Source organism: Lipotes vexillifer, unplaced genomic scaffold (assembly GCF_000442215.2).
Source record: "Lipotes vexillifer unplaced genomic scaffold, Lipotes_vexillifer_v1.1 scaffold221, whole genome shotgun sequence".
NCBI classification, from domain to species: Eukaryota; Metazoa; Chordata; class Mammalia; order Artiodactyla; family Lipotidae; genus Lipotes; species Lipotes vexillifer.
In genome coordinates, this window is record NW_006772957.1 from 1,142,335 (window position 1) to 1,169,340 (window position 27,006).

The following is a 27,006-nucleotide window of genomic DNA, read 5'->3' on the forward strand; positions in this document are numbered from 1 at the left end:
CAAAGAGCAGACTGTCAGCACTCACCCCTCCCCACCACAAGTTCAAGGGGAAGAATCAAAAATGTTAACTAAAACACTTTACCTGGGAATCTCATAGTGTTCCAGGATTACAGGTGGTAAAACAATATACTAATATTCATACTTTGATTAAATTTTATAGCCCTCAAATTTGATGTATGCCTTTTCTTTCATTTAGGATAAAACAAAGCTAAGGACACTCATATTCATGGCTTTATGTATAACAGATAGGATTAGTAGGATTAAGAACCACATGGCATGTAAAATAAAACTACACAAATATTTAATTGTGGTTTGAAACAGACATATCTTTAAACATTGTATGTACATTTGGAAATACAGCTTTGTTTTGTACTTTTTAAAAACCATAAATGGGATCACATTGTACTTATTATACATCTCATTTATTTACCCTTAAGGTATTTAGGAGGTCTTTCCATGTAAGCACCTGTGGCAACTTGTAATTTCCAAAGACGCCACAGCCAATACTTCTGGTCCCACATGCTCTTTAAGAACTTTGCCTCTCCCCAATCAAGAGATAGGGTCTATTTTCCCTCCTCTGGAACCTGGACAAATAGAGTGCAGCAGAAACGACACTGCATAATTTCTAAGGCTCAGTGATAAAAGGCAATATGCTTTTACCTGGCTCTCTCTCTCTGTTGGCATACCTGCCCTTGGAACCCAGCCACTAAGCTGTGACGAAGCCCAAACTAGCCCATACTAAAAGACAACATGGTCTACATGAGATCAAACTGCGGTCTCCCAAACTGCAGTCTCCAGCCAGCAACAACCATCAAAAGTTTTCAGATGATTCCAGTCCTCAGCCTCCAGTCTTCCACCTGAGCCCTATGCACGATGGAACAGAGAAAGTCATCCCTGTTGTGCTCTGTATGAATTCTTGACCCACAAGAATCTGTGAGCATAAGTAGTTGTTCTATACCACATGCTGTGGAGTAATCTGCAATGCAGCTATAGTAGCAGGAGGAGTGCCAATATATGTCTGTTTCAATCTTTTAAACAATTACATAATTAACAGTAATATTCTATAGTATTTATGTATCATAAGATCATTCCTGTATTGATAGATACTTAGGTGGTCTGGAATTATTTATTCCTACTATAGACAAGGCTGAAATAAATAAGCTTCTACATGTCTATTTGTGCACAAATGTATTTCTATAAAAACCTATAAATGAGTTAATAAATATATGTAAGATATTTAGGACAGTGCCTGGCACATAGTAACACATATTATTTTTATCACTATAGGTTGACCTTCTAGATAGAAGGTGATAGTACTTGCTTAACATCTTTGGTGACAAGGACCTTAACGGCTATCCAACAGCTATGCTACAATGTATTCTACTTTTTAGTTTAGATTACGGCAAAAATTGCAGACAGTCAGAGAATTATATCCCTGAAAACATTCATCTGCTGCAGACCTGCCCAGTTCTACATTCAGTTTAAAAAACTTAACTTCCTCCGTGTGCTGGTGAGTTAACACTACCTGTGTTCCTCTTATGAAAATCGTGGCTGTGGACCAGAGCGGAAAGACCGGAACCTCCCGCTCAGGCGCGTGCGGCAATTCTCTTCCCTCTGCATCCGCGCAGGGGGACCACTTAAGAGAAGGCGGGGAGCAGGTTCAGGACACCTCTTGACTGGTGCTTCTCATCCTATCACAATTCGGGTCACAAGTTTAGGAATGTGCTTCTTAGCCATTGTCACTCTCTTTCAACATCTCTAGCTCTTCCCCAGGCGTGCTTGCAGCTGCCCCCGCACCTGTTAATCCCATTTACTTCTAGTTTTCCTGGGCGGGGTGAAGGGGATAAGGAGAGAGGAAGAGGACTACCTGTCCACTTTCTCTTGCTTCGAAGGGGCAAAGACTAAACCTAATTCACATTGCAAACGACCAGGTTTCATCAGTCATTCCCATATTTTTCACAGTTCAAAGTTTTTAACTTCCTCTCCTTTTCAGGGATTTTTCTCTCCAGATTTGCTCCATTTTTAAGGGACGCGGGTAGCCCTCCCCCCGCCCCCGGTCAGAGCTAAGGTTAAACGTTGTACAGCTGAGGAAAAGCATTTTTAGGAGACTTGTCCAAGGCCCGGGCAGCAGGCCCGGAGCGGGCGGGCTTCGCGACAGCTCCGTGGGAGTGCCTGTCCCGCCCATCCTTCCCAGGCCTCGCGTTGCAAGATCCGCGGTTGAGCCCCAAGGCCGAGGACAGTGGGTTGGGAGCTGGTGACTCCAAAGCCCTCATCTCTGCAACTTCCCCGCCCTACAGCCCCACCCATTAGCACGCGGTCTCCCCCGGGGCCCGTAGGAGACACCTTCGTCCCCGCCCCTCCACAGGTCACCTCCCTCCACGCCCCTTTCCCTCGGCCCCGGCAGCCGGCAGGCAGGGAAGTGTCGTAAAGCCAGGCCCAGGAAACTTTACCCGGGGTAACAGCCGCGGCGCTTTACGGCGACGGCGGCTGAGTGTGAGCCTTGGCGGCGGTGGAGGCAGCCGCGGCGGTGCGGGAGGCGGCGGCGGCCGAGGAGGAAGAGGAGTGGCGGCAGTGGCGGCGGGGACCTGTGCGGGGTGAGCCTGCGGTGGGGACGGGGAGGGGCCGCGGGTGACAGGGCTGGCGTATAGGCGCGGGCGGACGGGGACGGTGGCCGGCTGAGCAGCTGGGCGGCGCTGAAGAGTTGGGGGGGCCGCGGAATTGGGGCGCCAGCTCTGTGAGGGACGGTTTCTGCCTTTGTTTCCCCCCCACCCTCGCCGCCCACCGCCCCCTCTACTCCGCGCTCGTCCGCCGGGTCTCATGGCTTCCCCTCTCGGTCTGTGTCTCCTCTAGGATGGCGGAGGTACCGCCTGGGCCTAGCAGCCTCCTCCCACCACCAGCACCTCCGGCCTCGGCGGCGGCCGAGCCCCGCTGTCCCTTCCCGGCGGGGGCCGCCCTTGCCTGCTGCAGCGAGGACGAGGAGGACGACGAGGAGCACGAAGCCGGCGGCGGCGGCGGCGGCGGCGGGAGCCTGGCGGGCAGCGAGGCGACGGCGGCGGCCAAGGGGCATCCGTGCCTCCGCTGCCCCCAGCCGCCGCAGGAGCAGCTGCAGCTCAACGGATTGATCAACCCCGAACTGCGGCACCTCCGGACGGCCGCCTCTCTGAAGAGCAAGGTTTTGAGCGCGGCCGAGGCGGCCACGGTCACGGCCACCCCCGCCGGGGGCCCCAGAGCGACTGCAACAAAAGGAGCCGGGGTACACTCGGGCGAGAGCCCCCCTCCCTGCCTCCCCAATAATGCAAGAACTGCGCTCCCCAGCCCCGCAGAGGCAGCGGCGGCGAGCGATCCCGCGGCGGCCCGCAATGGACTGGCGGAGGGCCCGGAGCAGGAGGAGGAGGAAGACGAGCAGGTGCGGCTGCTGTCTTCATCCCTGACCGCCGGCTGCAGTTTGAGAAGCCCTTCAGGCCGGGAGGTTGAGCCTGGGGAGGATCGGACTATACGTTATGTCCGATATGAATCTGAGCTGCAAATGCCCGATATCATGAGACTGATCACCAAAGATCTGTCTGAACCCTACTCCATTTATACCTATAGATATTTTATCCACAACTGGCCACAGCTGTGCTTCTTGGTAAGTGGGTGGAATGAAAAAAGGGTGAACCCAGTAGAGAGATCCAGGCCGTGCGGGGCAGGGAGTGTGAGGGCTGGAAGTGGCAGTGGATGTATCCTGCATTTCATAGTATGTTACGTGATGTAAAGTGCGTGTATGCACTTCTAATTATTTAATGAAACTGCTTTGAAGGTAAGGCTTCATGATCTGGGTTAACTTGATACTGATGTAAATGCAATAAGCCTGTGTGATGCATGTTGGGGGTCTTGTATCCTGTTTACATTAGCTTATAATCGTGTTTAACCGTCTTTAATTATCCTCCCTCATCCTCAAAGCACTTTGCAGTCATTTAATTTGAACATGGTTCTGTTCGGATACAGGCCTTATTAATCTCTCAATTACAGCCGTAATCAGGGAAGAGTGTATGCATAAACATGTTTTGGTGAACATGATTGTCAGTAAACTTGCTGTGGCCACACTGGAGAATTAAATCTTAGAAGCGTATTCCATAATTATGGAGATTGTTTCCTTTTACTTCAGCAGGGCAGTTAGCAGTTGTAGCCAGCCTGCTTTCTGGTGCACGGTTGCAGAAGGTGCTACTAACACTTCTGGTAGCTGAAAGACTCCAGAAACTTGAACAAAATACCCTTTTTGGGAGTGTAGGAAGCTAAGTGTGAAATTGTTAACTAATTTTTTTTTCTTTTTTTAAAAGAAGCTGGTCATAGATATGCTTAAGTTCTAGTACTATTGCTGGCTTGTGTGTAATATAGTTGACAGAAATTTTTTGCTTAATATATGAGTAAAAAAGACTTGGCTTAACCAAACAAGCTGAATTTTTTTTTTTTTGACTTATGTAGTACTGGTAGTACCAATAGTTTCCCAATAATATTGACCAATTTCAGTCTGTATGAAACGTTTCACTTAAATATTGATGGCAGGTATGTGCTTTATATCATGTACTCACAAGCATGTTGTTTCCATTGAATTTTATTGAAGAAAGACAACATGCTTTTAAGGAGTGCTTTATGATATGTGAAGGGAAAAGCCACTACCATAATTTGTTGTTCTAGAATCGACTTAATTGCATTTACTAATTCCCTGTAAGATGCTTTGACAGTACTTTAGAAATCTGTCTTTTTGATTCTATAGCTTGGTGGTGATGAAAATATAACCTCAGTATTGTTGATAATGGTAGCTGTGCTATTTTCTGCATTCACTTTGCTAAACTTCAGTTAAGTATGTTTGTTTAAACTGGGACCTATTTTATATTCTACAAAACTGCTCTAACAGGATTCTAACCATTGCATCAAAATAGAAATTCTAAGACACGTCTGTGTCAAATGAATATGGGAAGATGGTTTTCATAGCATTATTATAAATGTCATATCAAATGCTATTATAAATGCTGAAGATTGTAGACTGATTTAATTGTAAGTTAATTCACAAAAGCATACAATTTAGTTACAACTTAAATTGAAATAGTGTATGTATTTCTGTTAATTCCAGAAAATAGTTGTGTATGTGAGATGATTAGTCAACTTTTGAGTTCTGGTATTACCTAGACCTCTCTCAACTTGTCTGCCATTTTAAACTCTGATAAACTGAATATTAGTAAACTTTACTTTGATTTTACATAGACTCCTCCCAATTCAACAGCTAATTTGAACTTTAACCCTTAATAGCCAGTTTGTTTAACATTAAACTCTCAATATCTAGAAATTGTGATAATGTGCAAGTGGTTGACCTGTAAGGTTTACTAATGCAAGTATGGATCTAGACATATTGAACATAAAACAATAGTTAAACAATCAGAGGCCATTTGGAACTGGGGCCTTTATATTGGCGTTTAAAAAATTTGAATTTCTCATGAGAACTAATTTAAAACAAATATAAGTGTACGTTTATTTCAGTTCATACTATTTTAGAACTATAAAGGATCCTAGAGATAATCTAGTTCAGCTTGATTTTTTTAATGAAAAAAAATTAAAGACCAGAGTGACTTAAAATGTTCACATCTCCAGATATTTAGGGTCCAGAGATGTAAAGCTAGAACCCAGGTCTCCTGGCCTGTCATTATGGAAACAACTAAGAAGCTGAAAAATGACATACCCTTGAGTCATTCAGCCAAGATCCTTGTGTCACCAAGTTATGCTTCACCAAGTAATAGTTGTCCTTGCAGACAATGATATTAAGAGACTAGAAATCTTCAGAATGTTCCTGGTTTCCATGAGTAACCTGCAGTGGATCAAATGGAATATATGTGGTTGAACCTTAGAAAATCACCAATACTTGATGATATTTGACTAACAAAAGGGACAGTTTCTAATGATTCTTCCTAATAATTGTAACAGATGTGAAAGTATGGTACTGTACAAATGGTAGGCACTGTCATTTACTCTGTACTTAAATAATTTATCTCTGTCTATTTTGAGTTCATGGTATTTTCAGTTGTTGGTGCCTTTTTGAACTTCTTAAACTTATTACCAGTGATATACTCTAGTACTTCTGTTATTTGTTCTAAATTTAAATTTCCAGATTCCTCTGTTTTCCTATTTGTGATATTCTGGAATTTGGGAATCTGTACAACTTGTATTTTTCAAGTTTTATAGATTGACAAGCATTTGGCCTTGTAGAGTTAAATTTTAATCTTGCCTGGAATTTTTCAGTTCCCATCCTTGAAAAAAAGAACACACTTTAATAGCATGAGTTCCAAATGTATGTGCAGAAGCTTTTATTTGTAAAAACTTAACATGCAGTTCAGTGATTCTTGTAAGTGTATATTCATCAGCAATTTATCAGGAAAAAATACAGAATTGGCCTTCCTCACTAAACATCTTACTAATAACAGTGAATCATATATTGGGCTTTTATTTTTAAATGATGTGTACAACTTGATTTTTGTTCCTATAGATTCTTGATTAGTAAGAACTCAATCTAGTCTAAGTGAACTAATATAATACTTTGTTTGCTTATTACTTTCTTGGTCCGAGGACAAAGAAGATTTGTTTGAAATGCCTATCCCGTTTGAAAGTATTGTCCAGTTATATTGTGTCTAGTGGTTTTAATTTTTTCCCCTTTTGGATGGTTTATTAACTGTGAAATGTAGCTGTCCTATAATTTTGTATCATAGATTTGTATAGATTTCCATTTCTCCTAGCTTATGAGGTCAGGTCAAAAATTTTTTAATGTACCTCTCATCTCTGATGTATGCACACACACACACAACCACACACATCTATTTGAGATAAGTTATGTTCAAATCAGAAAATGCTGTTCAACCAGGCAAATTTTGTATATGTTTCAGGACTTAATACAGAAAGAAATTTTACTTTTCAAAAGAATTTTGAAAGAACCAGATTGATTTATCATGAATGAAAATGGAACTAACAATTTTAGAGGTATATTGACCCCAAATAATTTTGGATTGTGTTGATAAAACAGAAATGAATTAGTGTGGATTGTTGAATTTAATATCCCTTCAAAGTAAATCAACTATACTTCAATTAAAATAAGTGAATAAAATTAATATTCCTCCTGACCTAGTTTAGGCTTGCGTGAAATGGATTAGAATTATCTTGCCTAAAGATTTCTCCACAGTTGAAAAAAAGGCTTTTTAATCAATTTACAGAATGATGAACTAAAGTCATAACAGATTCAAGATGAGAGGTATTAAGTGTAAATTGGGCTTTGCTTATTGATTTTTTTAACCCATTCCTGGTTTTTGTTGTTGAAATAGTTTTTGAAAAGTTAATTTTATTAAGAGATGATTTGAAGCTTTCATATTTTTTTTATGAGGGCTCTTTACAGCAAACAAGTATTTCTGTCTGACACATTATTAAACAATTGGAACTCTTGCCCTATTTATATTTACCAGAGTACAATATTTACTAGAACTTTTTGTTGGTGATGGAATTTTTGAAAAACATATTTTCAATGGTGATACTGGAAATTTTAATGAAAATGGAGGCTGATTAGCTTTTATTTAATAAGTAATCTTTGTGTGGAAGGCTGTACATTTTTATTAAAATAGAAAGCTCTGTAAAAATTACAGCTTTTGCTTTAATATGAAGCTTTGATTTTGAGATCTAGATATTCTGTGAGCCTTATGGCAATGACTTACACTGTCAGTAGAGCCCTAAAAATGAGACCATCGTATATCTAGTTTTTGTAGTCCTTCAATAACAAAAACCCCTTGGGTAGGATCTAAGGAATACCTTAAAAATAATCCTTTTTCTTTTAGATTTTTTTTCCCTGATCAAAATCTAACTATTATTCAGGTGTAAATATTATGTCTTATATCTGTCTTTCACTAAAATTTTATTATAATTAAATATAAATTTATAGTACTCTTGATAAGTTTCACAATATTTTGTGATATCTAATGAAAAGACTTTCTTAAAAAAATTATTTTCACGTTTCCCCTTTTCCAGATCTTAAACATGTAGCTCTTTATTGCAACTAATTATAAGCACCTCATAAAGTACTTGAATGTTTACCATGTGGAAATTTGCTTTTTTTTTCCCCCTAGGCTTTAATAATGAGCCTAAGAAATTCATGTCATAAAGAATGTTGAAAGATTTTAAAACTAGAACATCTGAAGGAGTTCTGGGATTTAGATTTCTGACACTTCTGTGACTGCTCTCTTGCTAGAATTCTCATTATTTCTTCCTCCCTCAGAAACACTGACCAATGGTTGGCTGCTGTTTCTGTGGGTAATTATGCAATACCTGATGGCAATGTATTCTTTGTAACTGTTTGTTTATTTTTAAGGCCATGGTAGGGGAGGAGTGTGTAGGTGCCATCGTTTGCAAGTTGGATATGCACAAAAAGATGTTCCGCAGAGGTTATATAGCCATGTTAGCCGTGGATTCCAAATACAGGAGAAATGGCATTGGTAAGAAAAATATTATGTCACAAAAAAATGCCTAAGTTATTTTCATTTTTTTTTTGAAGCAGAAGACTTAAATGTAAATAGTATGTAGAAATGAGCATGAAGCTGAGGGAAGAAAATTGATTGCTTTTATTTCAAAATATTTTCAAAATGTTTTAGAAATGAATTGTTTCCTTTATTACTGTTTAATTATTTGAGAGATTATCTTTCTAACAGTTAGAAGGTGATCAGTTTTCATCTCCAGACATTTTTTTGATCATATCCAAACTGCTTTGCATTATACTAAGTTCTGCAGTTTTTAATAGCATTATTAGGGTGCTTGATCACAGCACTCAAGCAGCTGTCTGTACTTGGGTTAAATGGTCCTCAATCAAGGCAAAATTATGGAGAAATTGTTACCATTATTTAGTACTAGTCATCAAACATTATATTAGCAATTCGGGAAGGACCAGGAAAAAGGAGAATTGTTTCTTACTACTATTCCCAAACTCATCTGTTTCCTGGGCTACCTTTCCTGGCCTTTGCAGTTAATCATATACGCATGGTTTATAATGGTCATTAGTATCATCTGGGTGGTTTAAAAACAAATGCTTAAGCCCCTCCCCTTGAGAATCTTATTTGTCCTGTTAGAAGTAGGGCTGAAATTTCCCCAGGTGGCTATGATGTAAGCCTGTTAAGAACAGCTGTCATAGTGTGTGTCTAAGACCTACTGGCTCTTTGTTCAAGATGGAGGATCAGGTAGATAAGCACTTGTCTGAGCATGGCACATTCTGAGAGGTACTGAAGCTAAGTAAGTATTCATGAAAAAAGAGTTTGATGCCTGTACCAGTATTTAATTACTAGCAGTTTTGTCACTTGTAGTTTTTTCTGTTTAAACTATGAATGTATGTCCGGTTTAAGACTGCTTCACACAATCTGAGACATCATGAGAAGTCATTATGAATAGGTTTACTTAATACATTAGGTTCAGCCAACTTTCCTTATAGTGTTACAGTTTGCCACTAAGATGTTTAATGAATTGGGCTTGTTATACAAGCCAAGTTTGAGTCTTTGATGTATTAAAAAGAGCTGGTAAGGACTCATGGAAAATGATAGGCAAATTGCCTGGCTACTTTGGAGGGCAGAAACCAGTGCCTTGAAGATTGCATCCTGGCCCTCAGACATATTTTGTATGGCCCATGTAACGTGTGCTTGCTTGTATTCATGGTTTGAAAATTGAGAGAGAAAATTTGGATTTCTTCTCTTAAGATCAGGTTTAGCATTTGTTTTCCCTTTAATGTGCTAACTATATCTGACCCTAAACTAGGATACAGACACACCACTGAGGTCATTTGGTGTGCCCAGGCTTACTATAAGGTTTGTGGAAACTAACACAGTGTCTTGGGCCCACTCTGGGTCACAGCATTTCTGGTGTGATCTTTGGCAAGATTGGCTCAAAGGTCATGGAGTGAGTTCTTACCAGCTGAAGAAGTTCCTGGGTTGCTCTGGCCATATCTTACCTTTTTTCTTGGAATTAAATAGCATTTACACCTGAGAAAAGGATATATATCAGGAGATAGGTCTTTCAAGAGGAAACTTGTATTGCTATGAACAGGTCCTATTGGCCTCTCAGTTTTAAGTCTAAATTTTTTTTCCCCCACTTAATTTGAGATAATCTGTGTATCTTATTCAGGTTAGAAACCAGCATTTGACATTTCTTTGCTTCTTATGAATATTATAATTTAGGTATCTTTAAGAAACTAATTACATTTTTTACTTCATTAATACTCAGCTCTGTATTCTAGGTACTAACTTGGTTAAGAAAGCTATATATGCTATGGTTGAAGGAGACTGTGATGAGGTAAGTCTTCCTAAATGTTTAAGACCTTTTATCCTGGGCTGTATTCTACTGGGTATTTTTATAAATAGCCCATAATAAATTGTACTGCAGATTTCATTGCAAGCTATTATTACACAAATGTAACTTGTGCTGAAAATTATATTCCGTTGAAAAACACATGAATTTTGACCTAGAACAAATTTTAAGATGATAATGGGAGCTAAAATTTGTGTCAGAATGTAAAGGTAAAATTTTAGATATTTTTAGTAAATAACTGGTATTCAGAGCTCTGATTTGTTATCAGTTAAATCATTTAAGGTAGCTCTTATTATAAACCTTATTGTAATTTACTTGTGTATTGGCCTTGGTTTCTCTCTAAATAATACTTTTTTTTTTTTCCTGTGGGCCGTCAGCCCATATGAAGAATATTTCACATTTGAAAAAAATCCCAGCATTAAATAATAAGGCTGGAGGGGGGAACGACAACCACTTTTTAAATGTAGAGCTATCTGTAAATTAGCATAAAAGCGTCTTCTCTCTTCAAATTGTAAGGCCTGAAGGCAGGTAGTTTCTTTGTATCCTGCAGCACTGTGCTTTACATACAGTAGGTGCTCAATAAATAATAGTGATGGTTGGGAATGTTAAGATTTAATATTATGTAATGTGGAAGGGGATAAGTATAAACTAGGGAAGTACAGATATCTTTAATATAACAGTGGTGACTAAGAAGGACCAGAGTTGTGCTAGTAATTTTATGAGCGTTACTGCTAACACTTGTCTTTATTATTGGAGGGCAAATGTGCCTTAGAGAGTTCTCAGAATACTTGAAATTAGGTAATTATTTTCTCAGACTGCAATAAGTAACTTGTTTTGGTTACTTTTTTTTTTTTTTAGTGGGGTTTTTTGGTACAAAATTTATTCACAGTCACTAACCATCATTATTTGTGTGTGTGTATTTGGGGTGCAAAGTCCTTTCTTTTACCATCTTCACGCTTTTCAACTCTTCATCTTTCTTTCCACTTATAGCTGCTATTAATCTTGCAGTTTGCATCCTCCCATTTTCTAAGCACATGTGAATGCAGATGTTTACACATACTTTTTTATACAAATGAAATCACAGTTATTATTCTTCTATAACTGCTTTTTCCACTTAACAGTAACTCATGAACAGGATTCCATGTCAGTACAGATGTACAGCAGAGTATTCTCACGCTCCTTGTCCACATTCATAGTTCGTAGTTTGACAGATCACACTAAATGGTGGTTGTATGAGAAGGCCTACAGACATGTTGGGCAGCACAGGGAAGACATCCTGGGATTTATGGATATTTAATTTTTTTACCCCGAATAAGAAAATTCACACATGGCAAAGGATCTCATATTCACAGCTTTTAATTTCAAAAAGTAAAAGGTACAGTGATTATCTGTAAAAAAAGTAAAAGGTACCCTGATTATCTACATCATTGGTAACTAAAATTTGAGTATAAAATTGAATATAAATTTTTTCATCAGTGTAAGTCCAATATGGACCATGGCTATATTGGCTTAGACAGCTCATCAAGAATAGAAGTCAGGCTTCACAAAAGCTGCTTAACAGTTCGGAGAAATCTTTGGGATGATAAGACCATGTTTTGATCCTCTACTGAGTATTGTGGTTCCCAGTGAACAGGGATGTTATAAGGAGGAAGTATTATGTCCCTTATGAAAGCCTTTTCTGAGTTATCCTAGTTACTGCCTATGAGACAGGTAGTATGCTTTACCTTAACTGATCAAATATTTAAATAGTATTGGTTTTTCTTTGAAAGTTCTGAGGAATGATGAGATTTTGGTTATATTGTTATGGTCTTAAGGTTAAGGCCTAAATTAGTGATACATTTTATGGTAGAACTATTCATTGTGGGCTTAAAATTCTGATTCATTTTTCTTACTTTTCAAGCAATGAGTTTTACTCAATCTTAGACTGAAATGGGTATAGTTCCATGAACTTATTTCTGTTGTATGGTTTTAAGTGGATGGTTTTTGCAGTTTGAATAGCTCTGCCTCTGGATTAGGGAAGTCTTCCATGGTTTAAAAAAATTGGTTATCTGAGCCCCATATTGTTCAGATAAAGGATTTGCTGTAGAAAGGGACAGAACTCTTGCTTACTCTTTATTAGGCTTTCACTTTCCCTTTCATTGAGTTTTAAACCATATAAGCAACAAACTCTTCTGTCCTCTTTACCCTTCTAATTTTTGATGGTAGTGTGTTTGTTGGTTCTACTTCCTTATATTACCATCTCATCCTGTTTGGTTTGGTTTCTTTCCCCTCCACTCCAGTGTAACTACTTTGTATTTGCTAGATCCAGTAGCTTCTTGGTCTTCATCTGCTTATTAAAATGCTTCTCAGTCTTTAAGACCCAATTCAGATATCAACAACTCCTTTTAAGTTTTCCTTGAAAACCACCTTCTGTGGTTTTCTTTACATCCCTTTCTGTAATACTTATATGCTTAAATTCTTAAATTTACTTGTTCAGAGACTGTGCCTTAGCCACTGAGAGCAGAGATACCTTTTCTTGTTTACCGCTGTATTCTTAGTACTTAGTACAGCATTTGTGATAGAGTACATGGTTCATAAATATTGGTTGAATGATCAGTTTTGTGCTTCCAGTATCTTATCTATGCCTCTTTTTTTGGGGGGGGGTGGACTTTTGAATTTCAATTTGTCTATTTTTTTTCATTAAAAAAATTGTTTTTTAGTTCTTTTCTTTTTTTTAGTTTTATTTATTTTTTTATACAGCAGGTTCTTAGTTATCTATTTTATACATATTAGTGTATATATGTCAATCCCCATCTCCCAGTCTAATTAGTTTTTAACTTGTCTTTCTCTCTAAGCTTCTAAGAACAGCAGTCGTCTTTTTTGTGTGTGTGTACATAAAAAAATATATCTGAAAAAAATATATATCTGCAGGGTTAACCAAGTTATTAAAGTACCCTTTGATAAAAGCAATTATATATAAAAATAGTTTTGTATATAATTCATTGTTCTGAGGAAAACTTTAAATTATAATTCTCCAAGAATACAATCACCAAATTATAAAATAACTGGCATGTGATGTTACTTTCATTAAGTTAGGTCAATCTTCCTTTCTTTTAAAGTGTTAAGAAATTTTGACAAATTATCAGAAAGACATTTGTGAAGGGTTTTAAATTAAATTTTCTACTGCTTAGGTCGTGCTGCTGTTTTTTCAGTCTTACAGAGAGATTTTTGAATCTGTGAGCCTATTAAGAGAGATACATTTGGAAATCTCTATGAAGCTTTACTGTACACATCCAGTCAATTTTTACTTTCTGTTCCGTTTGCAGAATTTATTTATGACCTTGAGTCATGTTTATATTGCTTTTGGTTGCCACTTGTCGTTTTAAGATAAATTCAGAGTGAATTAAACCGAGGTTAGTTGAAATGTAGATCTGTACATTTCACAGAGTTGAAATGTAGATCTTGCTTTTGCCCAAGTAACAATGTTATTATTCTTCTGGTCTAATAGATCTTTTCAGTTTGCCTTACTATGACTTTCCTAACTTTTTATATCAGAATTAGACATGTTTAAACAGCGTAGCTAAAGATCTTTTCCATTTTCTGTATATTTGGATCTGACTAAAAAGTTATAGCATCAAAAAAAGAAACAGGTGGATTCATCATGAATAAGAAATACATTACCTATATTGCTAATCTAGCTTGAATTTGGTTACTCTTCTATGTGTTCTGGCTGCCAAACATTTAGTGGCTACTAGGAGAAGCTTCTTGAGCTTGGGTTTTACATTAGAGGAGACAGTAAGAAAAATATATACAAATAACATGAATGAGTTTTCTTGTGTACCTAAAATAATGAACCCACATGGTGGCCATTTACTTTTATGTACTTTTTTTGGAAATAAATTAGAACGAATGGAGCAGCATGATGAACAGTACTTTTTAAGCTGTAGATATCCCTGAAATGTTCACCTCTGGAAATTTAAATTTCAAAATTTTTTTTAGATTTATGGTATGGTTACTATGATATTAATACACAGAACTAACTCATTAATGATGAAAATATACTGGAATCAGAATTTCTTAATGGAGGTTAAGTGTGCAGTGTGTGACCTTAAAACATTTTTAGTTGACCAACACCTTCCTAATTTCATCTATTCCCAGCCCCTTGGAGCCACCATTCTACACTCTGCTTCTATTGTTTGACTGTTTTTGTTTCTGTATATAAGTGAGATCACGCAGTATTTGTTTTTCTATGTTTGATGCATTTCACTTAGGGTAATGCCCTCCAGGTTCACCCATGTTGTCACACTGGCAGCGCACACCACTTTATCCATCCATTTGTTGATGAACATTTAGGTTGTTTCCTTATCTTGGCTACTGTGATAATGCTGTAATGAACATGGGGACCTCTTTGAGGTCCTGATTTTACTTCCTTTGGTTGTATACCCAGAAGTGTGATTGCTGGATCATATGATAGTTCTATTTTTAATTTTGAGGAACCGTCACACTGTTTTCCATAATGTCTGTAGCAATTTACATTCCCACCAACAGTGGGAAATTTATTTAAATAACCAATGATAAACCTGTTACATGTTAACAAAATAACATACATTTTATAGTAATGTACAAGATGACTTTTAAGCTTTTTGTGTTTAATAATTATATGTTTAACATTTTTAGTTTCATTGGAAACATGGTTTGGCTGTGAGACAGGGCAGCTAGGTAAAGAACAGAGTAAAATGGAATTATTTAAACTGTAAGGATTTTTGGTTGAGTAGTTTGGCCTAGTTAAAGATCTGGATATGATAAGCCTGGGTTCTAGATCCATCTTCTGTCGATATAGTTGTATGATTATAGGAAAGTCATTTAACTTTTTAAAATCTGTCTCTTTGTGCAGTGTGATGGTCATTCTGATCTTAAAGGGATGTTATGAAGAGCAGTAAAATTGTTCAGTCAGCATTGTCGGTGTAAGGCCTGTGAGGTGCTAGACAATAAAATAGTGCTTGCCGTCCCTCCAGGAGCTCCTAGCCTGTAATATTAAAAAAGGCTTTCTAAACTGTCATGCTTTGGCTCATCCTGACAATAGTTTGTTCCTGAGAGAATCCGTAGAACTTCACTGTAACCCTTATATTCTGTTAAGTAGAATTCAACTTAGCCAAGTTTCTTTAGGATTAAAATAACCTTATTATACTTTGGCTTCCTAAATAATATTCCCATGATGTGAACTAAAAGAATAATTTTATAGAGAGTTTCCAGTATAAACCCAGATTCTCTTTTAGTATGTTTATAAGAATTTCGTAATTAAGTGTTAAAAAGTAGTTACTTTTTTTGTGGCGTTTTCTGTTGTGTCAAATAATACATGATCTCTTTGATTAGAGAATGTGAGTGTGCTGAGAGAATCTTTTCATTTTAACCAAGGTGTTAGCACTTTGTGTAATGTTTTTCTGTAAATTGGGCTTTATTTTATTAATCCGTTAGGATGCCAACAAACCTGAATTCAACTCTTAACTTACACGTCAAGTGTATATTTATGTAGCTGTAGTTAGCCTCAGCTGTGTTTTGAATATTTTAGATTGCTAGATATTAATGAATATGGACTTGGATCCCCTTCATTATGTTAGATCTCCCATTCACTGCTTTGTTTTACTTTGGGATGCAATCACAGGTACAGAAGAGTGGATACTATTAAGCTCTAGTTCACATTTGGAGTCTGGTTTATTCTTGTTCTACTGGTGGCCTTGAGTTTCATTCACTTGTAAGTTAGAGATATATCTGTTTCCTAGGGTTCTTGTGAAAATAACATTATGACATATGCATGTAATATGAGATAATGCATGTGAAATGCTTTACGTAGCACTTAGTAAGCCTTCAAAAAGTATTATTTTTTTTACACTGTTGCTCTCCTTTTTATTTCTGTGAAATCATTTCTAAGTTTTGAGTTGTTGCAGCTTTATTGCTTCTCATATTGTTTTGTTTTAACATTTTAGCTGTAATTAGGTGCTGGCATAAAACAGAATTCTAGGAATTACTCAAGAGAATAGTTCCAAACTGGTAAATTGCATTGACCAGACTGGGGTGTTCCAAACTGGAGGATGGCATACATTACTGAACATTAAATTCCATTTTTTTAAGAGCAGAGAGAAATTGTTGACTTTTTATTTTCATCTTGAACCAGTTTGCTTGCTGTATAACTTTTATAGGAACATTTTCCCTTGATCTTGAACTATTAATTACTTGTTTTTAGATCTTTTTAAAGTTTGGATTAGTGTGTCATTTGCTCTCATGAGTTGTTTGCATAGGTAATTGCCGTAAGATGATACTTTCTGTTTAAGTACTCTGGTCATTTAAAAGCTTGGCAGTACTTTGGTTTGTTTCCTATTTATGTAATGTATGTAATATAATGAAAGGTACTAACGGCATATATAATTAACAAATGTTTAAGAGCCTTCTATGTGTCAAGCAATGTGTTAGGTGCAGAGGAAATGGCTGTGAACAAGGTACCCATCATCCCTGTCCTTGTTGGGCTCACCAGCTGGGAAAGATGTCATACTCATCAAACATTGAATAAAGTACTGTTGAACAAGGAGCAGTGCCGAGTGCTGTGGGGTAGTATGAAGGGAAAGAGATACTCTACCCAGTCTGGAAGTGACATGCTAAGGCCAAAAAGCAAGAAGAGGAGGATGGGAAGAGTGTTCTTCCAGACAGAGAAAACAGCTTATGTGAAAGGTCTAAGGTAGGAAAGATAATGGTGGGTTCCAGAAACTGAAAGTTTAGTGTTGATCGTGGCAAGTAAGGTGGGGAGACCTAAAGCACAGTTAGCAAGGTAGGTAGAGGCCATATCTTGATGGACCTTTTAGGTCTCTTTAGATTACTGTTAGATTGTGGACGTTTTCTTGAGGACAAAAGAGAGTCAATAAATGGTTATAAGCAGGGAATTAACGAGCATCCCTGTACCTAGAGTGGGAGACCTTTGGGTTAGGAGGTTCTTGTATTTATAATAAAAGTTGATGGCAGCTTAGACTAGAATGTTGTCAGTGGGGATAGAAAGAAGAGGATCAGTTTAAGAGAGATTTAAGAGAGAAAATTGAAATACTCAATGCTTGGATGTATGTAGGGGGGTGGAGAGGAAGGAAGTACAGAGATGACTCTTAGGTTTTAGGTTTGAGGCATTGATGGGATGGAGATCTTGTTACTGATGTGCGGAATTGTAGAGGAGTTGATCATGAGTTTTTTGGATCCGATGAGTTGAAGTACAGTCTTTTCTCTATTATTTATATCTGTTGCTTGAATTCTTGTCAGATTTTTTTTTTATAGCTTGCGACAGAACAGGAAGAGACTCGTAGGCTTTACTTGGGCCTTTGTTTAATTATACTTTGCCCTTTTTTCCCACTCCAAACACCTCGGGGTCGCTGTGTTGATTCTCAGTGAGGTAGGTAGAGAATCAATAGAAAGGCAAATAGAGCTATGTATGTAAAAGTTGGGAGGATGGGGTAGAGCATATTTTGGTAGGGGAGGTAGAAGTAAAGTAGAAGAACATCACATAATAGTCAAAAGTATCAGTTCTTCATTGTCAGGGCCACTGGTTCAGTAATATTTTAAAAGACCCAGATAGAAGTTAATACCTTTGTTAAGTGTTGATATCCATAGTGTCTAGACATTCTCAGAATGTAGTTCTCAGAATGTCGTCCCCTTACCAGCAGCAATCAACATCACCTGGCAATTTTTAAAAAACGCAGATTCTTGGGCACCACCCCAAACCTACTCAAACTCTGGAGGGGAGGTGCAGCAATCTATTTTAATAAGCCCTCCAGGTACACTAAAGTTTTGGTACCTTTGGTCTAGGTTTGGCAAACTTTCTTTACAAAGAGCCTGATAGTAAATATTTTAGGCTTTGCAGCCCACAGGTCTCTGGCGCGACTGCTCAGGTCTGCTTTTGTATTGAGAAAGCAGCAATAAACATCATGCAGACCAATGGACATGGCTGTGTTTCAATAAAACTTTATTTAAAAAAACAGGCAGTAGGCATATTTGGTCTAAGGACGATAGTTTTCAGACTCTGAAAAGCAAGACTCTGGTCTTTACTGTAGACAAATATGGTAATTGTCGCCAGGATAAAGGATGACATATTAATGAAAATATAGGAGTTGGAGGTCAATCTGAATAGTTTCAATTACTGGTTTATTTTCTTAAATCTTTGATTGTTGATTTTTTTCTTCATTTTTTTGTCACACCATACAGGGAACGAATTCATCTTTGTTTTAGTATAAAACATATATTCTCATTGCTAAAAATTCCAAACATTTCACAAAAATCAATAGAAAAGAAAATGTCCCCAGTGTTCCCACCCCCACCTTGCCCTGAGAGAGAATGACTTATAATTCTGATGACTGTTTTTCTGGGTTCTTCCTGTACGTCATTAATATTTACTGTTTTCACATCAACTTTAAAACAATTAAATGTAGTTTCTTTTTCTTAAATATTTGATCTTACTGTTCATAAGTGATTTGTCAAATTACGAAATTATAAATTAGTTTCAAATATTATAAAATTATAACTTAGTTTTCTCTCTCTTTTTTTGAAGGTTGTTTTGGAAACAGAAATAACGAATAAGTCTGCTTTGAAACTTTATGAAAATCTTGGTTTTGTTCGAGATAAGAGGCTGTTCAGATACTATTTAAATGGAGTTGATGCACTGCGACTTAAATTGTGGCTGCGTTGAGAAACTGACATCAAGGAACAACTTTCCAACAATGCAGAATCGACCTTTGCATGCAATGCAATTTGTACAGAATTGCTTTGCAGGTGGATTTAGTGATTTCCATGCAGCTCTTATCTGTCAGTGTCTCATTTGAGTGTCGCACAATATTTGTTGCACTTTGGCATGGCGCATTTGTTCTGAATTAAAAGAGATTGTTTTAAACTTAGAGTTCTTTTGGTACCAACAAGATGTGCCAGTTGATAGCCAAGATTTGTTTGTTCATTTGCAAAGTCTGCTGACATTGTTATTTACACAGTGATAATTTTATCACAGAACCAGGAAGTGGAACATGATTTTTGTTCCTTAAAAAAGCCAATGTAGATTGTAAAAATCTCTGAGTATACTAACATTTCACACGCAACCTGCCATAGTTTTCTGAGGGGGTGGGGGAAAACCTTCAATTTTAGGTTTTATTTTTTCAATATTAAATTTCCATTCTTGAATATTGGTACCTCAGTGATTAGTGAATGAAAAAAAATGTTATGTAGGGTTGGGTGTGTCTTAACAATGAGTAAAGATAACAATTAAATTGCGTCTGCCAGTGCCTGTGTAGATAAGTATATTTGTCTTCATCTCTATAGTTTTTGAATGCATGCTACCTTTTCCTTTTCTTTAAGGCCTTTGCAAGCAAACTTTTGTTTTTATTTAAATTCTAAATTTGGTAATAAATTATTTCAGATTTTTATAATTTGGATACTTTTTCCAGGTGAGTGACAGAGTGGTTTACTGTAGAAGTCCCTTCTTTTCTTACAGTAAGAAGTTGAATCTACTTGGAAAATCTTTGAGAAATGACTCAAAAGGGATGAGAAAAGTTGATGAAGCCGGGAATTGCTGGGTTTTAGATGCACTTTTTTTTGAGAGTGAGGGAATTTTTGGAAAAGAGTAGAAAAATTAATGTAAATTGGTATGATTTTATTTAATCAAAATTGTTACTAAGCTGTGAGGAACAGCTTTTACAAAGTAGTTGGAACTTTTTTCCCACTTGGTTTGGATTCACATTGCTTCCATTTCTTAAAATGCTTCACTTTTGGTTCTTGGTCTTGAAAATAAACTCCAAGGTGCACTGTATCTGTTTTAAACTGATTTTCTTTTCACTTACTTGTGCAAATTCTTGGGGGAGCTTTGCTTTATTAGTTCCCAGAAAAACAAAAGGGAGAAATGGAAAATTCTTGGAATGAGTTCTACAGGTTTTCTTAATAGCCATCACCATGTTCATTAGTTACATTGTGTTTTGGCCAGTCTGTGCAATGTAATTAATTTTAAAGTTGATTGCTTTCAATTGAGTCAGGAAACCTGTGATGGATAATTTATTTGACTGGAAAACCTAGGTACCCATTAAAGAAAAGATTCATTCTCTGTGAAAAGTGTTTTGTAGGAATGTATTGTTTTTTCATTAATTTGGATATGCTTTACTTCTGCTCTAGGATTTGGTTTGAATTTTATTTTATGGCTATAATTACTGTATTTTTAAAAACCCTACCTCCATTAACAGTTGGTAAAAGCCCCCTTTCAGGAAAGTTTGTTGCCTTTTTGTTATGTTGTTTTTTTTTTTAAGGGAAAGCTGCTCCTTGCTCAGTGTAGTGTCTTGAAAGTGAACATGGTGACAAGTATTTTTTAAATAAAGATACATAAATTTGGTGAAAATAAAATCTTCCTGTTGATGGGATCATTTATAGTTCCTTATTTTTAAAGAAAACTTTTTCTTTCCATTTTATATTGCCTTGAAAGTTTAATGGGCAGAATACTGGTTACATTAAAAATATGAAGACCACACAATACTCAGCTTTCCAGGTGACCATTTTGAGTATGTTTTTGGTCAGACTTCATTTGGACTGTAGCACTTAGAGGAATACCAATCATAATGATGCTTCTGTTGTTTTTAATATGGAGGGAATTGAACTAATAAAATAGTTCAGTACTTTCATTATCAAATTTTATCTCACCACTTTATATTTGACTTGCTGGTTCATAGGTAATGATTGTTGATGAACGTACATTTGCTTGACCCACTAATGAGGACAGTTCTAAAGTTAATACATGCTAGATTTTTAGCTCAGCCATTAATTTTTTGGCAGATTGTCAATGAAACCATCACTACTGACCTTTTCACCCAGAATTGACCAAATTTTGCTGAATTGACTGGGTGTTTTAAACACAAACTTAACTGAAAAGTCAAATGGTTGTCATATTGTTTAGCTGGCGTTTGTTGAATATCTGTGTCTACCTTATGTCTTTAATTGGGTGTGCAGAAATTGTTCACTTAAGTGGACTAAAATTTTATCCTCTAGCATGGTAACCCAGCACCAAAATTAAGTCTCCATTTCAGGTGAAGTAGCATCAAACATTAACTTAATTTTTGATATTGGGCTTTCATTTTTCTTATATAATCTTAAAACAGCTCCACTTAAAATTGATAGAGCGAGTTCACTTGGCTAAAACTGAGCAAAATTGGTGCAACTTTCTTTTAATGGGGTGCTGCCTCTTTAAGACTGACTGTACTATCCACTGACACTGGTTTGGCAGTTGCTACTGCTGAACATTTTCATACATGCTACCATGAAGCTATGTATGTTAGTATTGAAGAAGCTAACGGGTATATACCATTTTAATGTGTGGGCTGACTATAATTTCCCTTACATTAGGATGAAACTAGAGAAGTCCACAGATCATAAATCAGACAGTAGTTTTGAAGCTGAAGCCAGCAAAAAAAAAAAAAAATTACTATTAAAAAATTGGTTTTAATATTTTCTGCCTCTTTCCCAAAGTACCCTCCCCATTTGCTTGACAAATCTATGTAAAGAAGTTTGTTTGTCACATGTTTTAACTTTACCTTGCCCTGTGTTATGGTATTGGCTGACATGTATAAGACTGGATGTGTATATTTATTATGGTGTCTAAAAATCATAAAGTTCATCACTTTCCAGGAGCATAGATAAAAGCAAATTGGTAGTGCATCAGAGTTACTTTTCAGTGCACCATGACATCACTAAAATGAGTGCTATGTTGTTATAGGGCTTTCAGGTTTGTAAAAATATAACCATAAATTATATTGACGTCAGATATGAGTTGAGTATCTATAAAATATCATGTGTATCTCAAAATATTGGACTGCTGTTTGATGACTGGATATTGCTGCATAATTTTCTTCTATTGTCCCATATCCTTTTGGAGAGAGAGTTTTAATGGGATTTGAAATGTGCAAGCTGTCTAAATAAGATGCAGTCAAATAAAGTATGGTTAAGTTGTGTTTGCATTTTTCTTTTAGATACAGCTGTGTGCATTTTATGTTCGAGTTGTTTTACTTTCACCTACTAAGAAGAAAAAAGAAAAAAATAGGCAATCTATTTTGTTCCCCACTTCCTGCCTTGCATCTAAGAGTTATTTGGAAGAAGTGATACACAGTTGTTATCTCTCTCACCTTGTGTTCTGACAAATTTGAAAATAACAACATGAACTTGATTTTACTAAAAGTCTTCAGAGTTATTAGCTCATATATCAGCTATCAATACAAATGAGAGCATTTTCTCATGCATTAAACCAAAACTTGTTTTTCTGTCCTTGTCCCATAGCAATTTATTTGTAAGACAGTTTTTATTTTAATTTACTCTTTTTTGTTTATACTTAAGTAATGTTTTGTTTTGTTTTTCCCCTTGCTAAGACCAAAGGAAAATAGAGCAATATCTAAAGGGCTTTTTGGCCCATTCTTGTGAGAAGATTTAAATGGCAGTTATGTATTCTTTCATATTTCGAGATTTATGGATATTAATGGAAGAAGAGATCTGTTTTAATTGGGACTACTAAATTACTTTCATCATGCCTGTCACATCTTCACTTTGTTCTTTTATAGTCATGTAGTGAAAATATCTGAGTTCATGTTTTACTTGGGCCCTATATGGAATTCTAAATACTTCATAAATTGTCTTAATAAGGACCAGAAAGTTGATACCGTTCTTTCACACCTATGAACAGAGATCAATAATAACCTGTAGCCTAGAGATGTAGTGATGCTTTTAAGCAACTTTTTAAAAAGGAGTTTGAAGAACTTCATGAGCAGATAGCACAATGCACTTTCTTCAGATTCAGAGCCGTCCCATAGCACTTTTTTTTGATAGAAATGTTAATTTGTGCTCTCCAATATGATAGTCACTAGTCACATAGCTACTGAACCCCTGAAGAAAGGCTAGTATGATTGAAGAACTGAACTTTTAATTTTAATTAATTGAAATTTACACAGCCACATGTGGTTAGTGGCTCCTGCACTGGATAGCATAGCTTTAGATAATATTTAGACAGCAGTAACTGAGGAAAGCAGCTTTTGAAAAGGATTTTTTTTTAAGACTACTATCTAATTCATTGAAGAATGAAATAGGATCATGATTAAAAATTACCTCTGAGCAATATACTCTATACAAAAGAGTATACTTACAGTATTTATGACGAAAACCTATTTCATTAAAACAGTATTTGTCACCACCCCTCTCCCTGCTCCTGTCGTGAATTAGCCATTCTGAGAAAAGCAGCCCTTTCAGTTTTTGTTATTTGGTAGTTCTCTGGGTTGCAGAGGTTCCGAGATTCAAGTGCCAAAAATTGGTTTCTGATGAGACTCATATCTTTTTAGCATTAAAATATTTTACATCATTAAGCCTAATAACTTCTCATTTTAGATGAATTTGAAATAATTTTACCTGTAAATGAGATTGGTCATTTCTCGTTTTATGAGTGGTCAAACTGAAACATGGAGGTGTATCATGTTTACACTTTTTTTTTCCCCTAAATTCTAGAAGATTACGTATGTTGATACAAGGGCAAGTGTTTTTGTTTCTGAGAGAACCAGATTTATTTTCCTGTGTTCTCTGGCCACGGTGTGTCAATCTTGATTCTAGCTGGACATCTTGTAAGTGTAATTCATCAAAAGAGCAGGGGTGGAGATGGGAAACACCTGGCAAAAGGGAGTGCCAGGCTTGGTATAGCCTGTTAACACTGCTGGGGAAAGAGCTCAAGGCACACGTTCTATTGATACGAATCAGTGTTTAATCTTCATGTGAAAAAGACCCAGGAATAATAAAGATCACCAAAGTGCCGAAATCTACCCTTCTACTGCTCAGAAAAATGTAAACAATGCAGGGGTTAAAAATGTAAGGTTTTTATAATGCTAAGAAATAAGCTCATTTTTAGTTGATGATGGATTTTTATGACTACCTCTTTGCTGTATGAATATATCTCAATTTTTTAATACCTCAATTTCCTGAGAATCTGTATGTATGTTTTTGTAAATAAAATAATTTACCATATGCTAGAGAAAGGACATGGCTTTTAAAGAAATTGTATAAAGACATTTGTGACTGAATTTGTTACACAGTGAATCTATTTGAAATTTCTTAAAAACAGCCTTTTCTGGCCCCCTTGACTGAGGTTTTCGTTTTTGTTTTTGTTTTTTTGTTTTTTTTAGTAAACATATTCTTATTTAGCGAGATCTGTGTTCCAGGATGCGTGTACCCTCATTTGTTCATTTATAACTGCAAAGATTTGTATGTCTCCTGTGTTTTCCTTTCATGCCAAAGAAATTCACCCTTTTAAAAAAAGTCAGCAGGTTGCACGAACTGAAAAAAATATTTTTGCCCCTTAGATAGGAGTTCTTAAGAAGCTTTATTTCCTAAGATTTAAATATTTTCCAAAGGAAAATATCTTCAATTTTTTAGTTAAAACCAGTAGTAAAAATTTGTAAAAATAAGTGTTTTTAGGAATGCACTAGTTCTGTAGGAAACAATATTGGCAATTTTAAGGAACTGTGCTGCTTTAAAATCCACAATTGTATGAAACTTTTCGAAGCTGATACAAGATATAAAGTCATTGCTAAATTTTATGTATGTTTGTGAACTGCTCAGGGTTCAATGCCCTATCACAGGCGATTGATCACTAACATCTCTAGGTCCGGATATCCTGTGATTGTACATGTTTATTGATCATTTTAAGGGAGCTGAAGTTGCTGCCTTAAAGCTAAACCTGCTGCCTTAAACTTTGCTACCTCCCTCCCTATAATCATGGCTGTAAACAGTGACTCAACAGTCAGCTAGCATTATATTTGATTTTATTGTGAATGCTAATAAAATAAAATTTGTAAGTCCACCAAGTATTGACTTAACTAGGTAAATGTAAATTGATTTCAACCTTGTCTTTGGCCAAGTCTACTTGATAGCTTATGATAATATGAAACGAAGTACACCAATATGGATGTGAGCATTTTGTTTGAGTTATTGTGAGAATAATTATTTTCTTCATATTTGGAACTGATAATGAGCATTCACGGTGTTTATTTCCATCAGATGATACTGAGCAAGTTTCTTAACCTCTGTGAACCTTTAGTGATAACTACTTGATAAGCTTAGTGTGAAGAATAAATGAGATAATGTATGTAAATTCACCTTAACAGTACCTAGCAGCCTAGTAACGATAGCTATTATTAATATATATGCCATAGTAGTATATAGTAATTTTGTATTTCGGCACTGGATTTTATAGCACCATTTAAATGGTAAAAGTCATCTAAATATTAGATCTTATGAGAGTAGCCCAGACTGTAGCAAGTGAGGAGAAAAACTTCACCTTTTAATTGTGGAGAATATTAAAACAGGGAGACCAAAGAGTGTAATGATCTCTTCGTGTACTCATTAACCAGGCCCAGCACCCATGGCCAGTCTGGTTCCATACATTTTCCATTTCCCCTTCTCATAGTTTTTTTCAAAACAAATCCTAGAGATTATATCTTATATATAAATATTTCAGTACTTAAATGGTAAGGTCTCGTTTTTAAAAACAAAACCACAATATCATTACAAATACACACAGACACACACACAAATCCTTAATCATATAACCAGTATTAAAACTCCAATTTCTAGGAAATTGTTTTTAGTAGCAGTATGGAGATGCATAAGAAGTAAATATAAAGAATACAGAGGAGGTTACTCTTTCAAAGAGGAAAGATTTCTGTTACAAGGACAGTAGACACCTTAGTAGACAAGTTTGGAGGTACAGACAAATGATTATAGGAAAGAAAATTAGTGCAAAGTAGAGGTAAGTTTGAAAGTAGGGGGCTGTGTCTTGCATATCCCAAATACCTAGTGTTTTTCTATGAGCATAAGACACAAATGTTTATTGGGGGAAAAATGGAGTAGATAAATATGGTGCAATTGCCAACAGCAACAAAGGAATGACTTAGAAAGGGTTGGGTTTTTGAAATGTAATCAGCAAAGCATAGGAAGAAAGAAAAAATAGGTGCTAATATAGGCACAAAGTTTTAATAGAGATTGTTAAGCAAGTGAAGACAGTTTTGTTTTTCCTTTTGAAAGAAAACAAGATAGGGAAGGGTAAGGACAACCCTATATTCTAACACCCCAATGTTGCGTTCAAAAAGGAATTAATAGAGAAATAATTCAGGATAAATTTATCACAGCCGTTATCCGAATTTATAAAGAACACTTAAACCACATGGCTTGACTAGGGTTGCCATTAATGCATAAAATCAGGAGATGGTTTGATATAGAATATGAGCTACAGAATTGTGGTTCTCATACTAGGGAGTCCAATTTTGCACCTGACTACAGATACAGAAGAACACCTGGACATCTTTGCCCAGCCTACTGAGTAGGGGATCACTGTATTCTGGCTTGATTGTGGGATGCTTGCCATTATTGGGATGTGATCCCCTCAGCTTGGGGTGGAGAGACATATGATTAATGTTCTTTCTTCATTGCCAGGAAGGCAGTAGAGTAATGATAATAAATAGCATGAAGTGAGCTTGCCTTCTTTACAGTTTTCAAAGCAGTTTCACCTACTTTTACTCAATCTTTAGAAAGATCTTTTGAGATGGAAAGATTAATACTCAAAGTGCTTAAATGACGGCTCTAAGGTCACAAAGC

The 27,006-nt window shown here is 36.5% G+C and overlaps 1 protein-coding gene across 1 annotated transcript; it reads left to right on the forward strand.

Annotated features, from left to right (window-relative positions):
* The first annotated feature begins 2,447 nt into the window (after positions 1 to 2,447).
* On the forward strand, positions 2,448 to 22,406 carry NAA30 (N-alpha-acetyltransferase 30, NatC catalytic subunit). The gene is made up of 5 exons (XM_007447954.1): positions 2,448 to 2,594; positions 2,851 to 3,628; positions 8,378 to 8,501; positions 10,283 to 10,338; positions 18,911 to 22,406. Exons 2-5 carry the CDS (start codon positions 2,852 to 2,854, stop codon positions 19,046 to 19,048), a joined length of 1,095 nt encoding a protein of 364 aa, XP_007448016.1. The 5' UTR covers positions 2,448 to 2,594; position 2,851; the 3' UTR covers positions 19,049 to 22,406.
* The last annotated feature ends 4,600 nt before the right edge of the window (positions 22,407 to 27,006 follow it).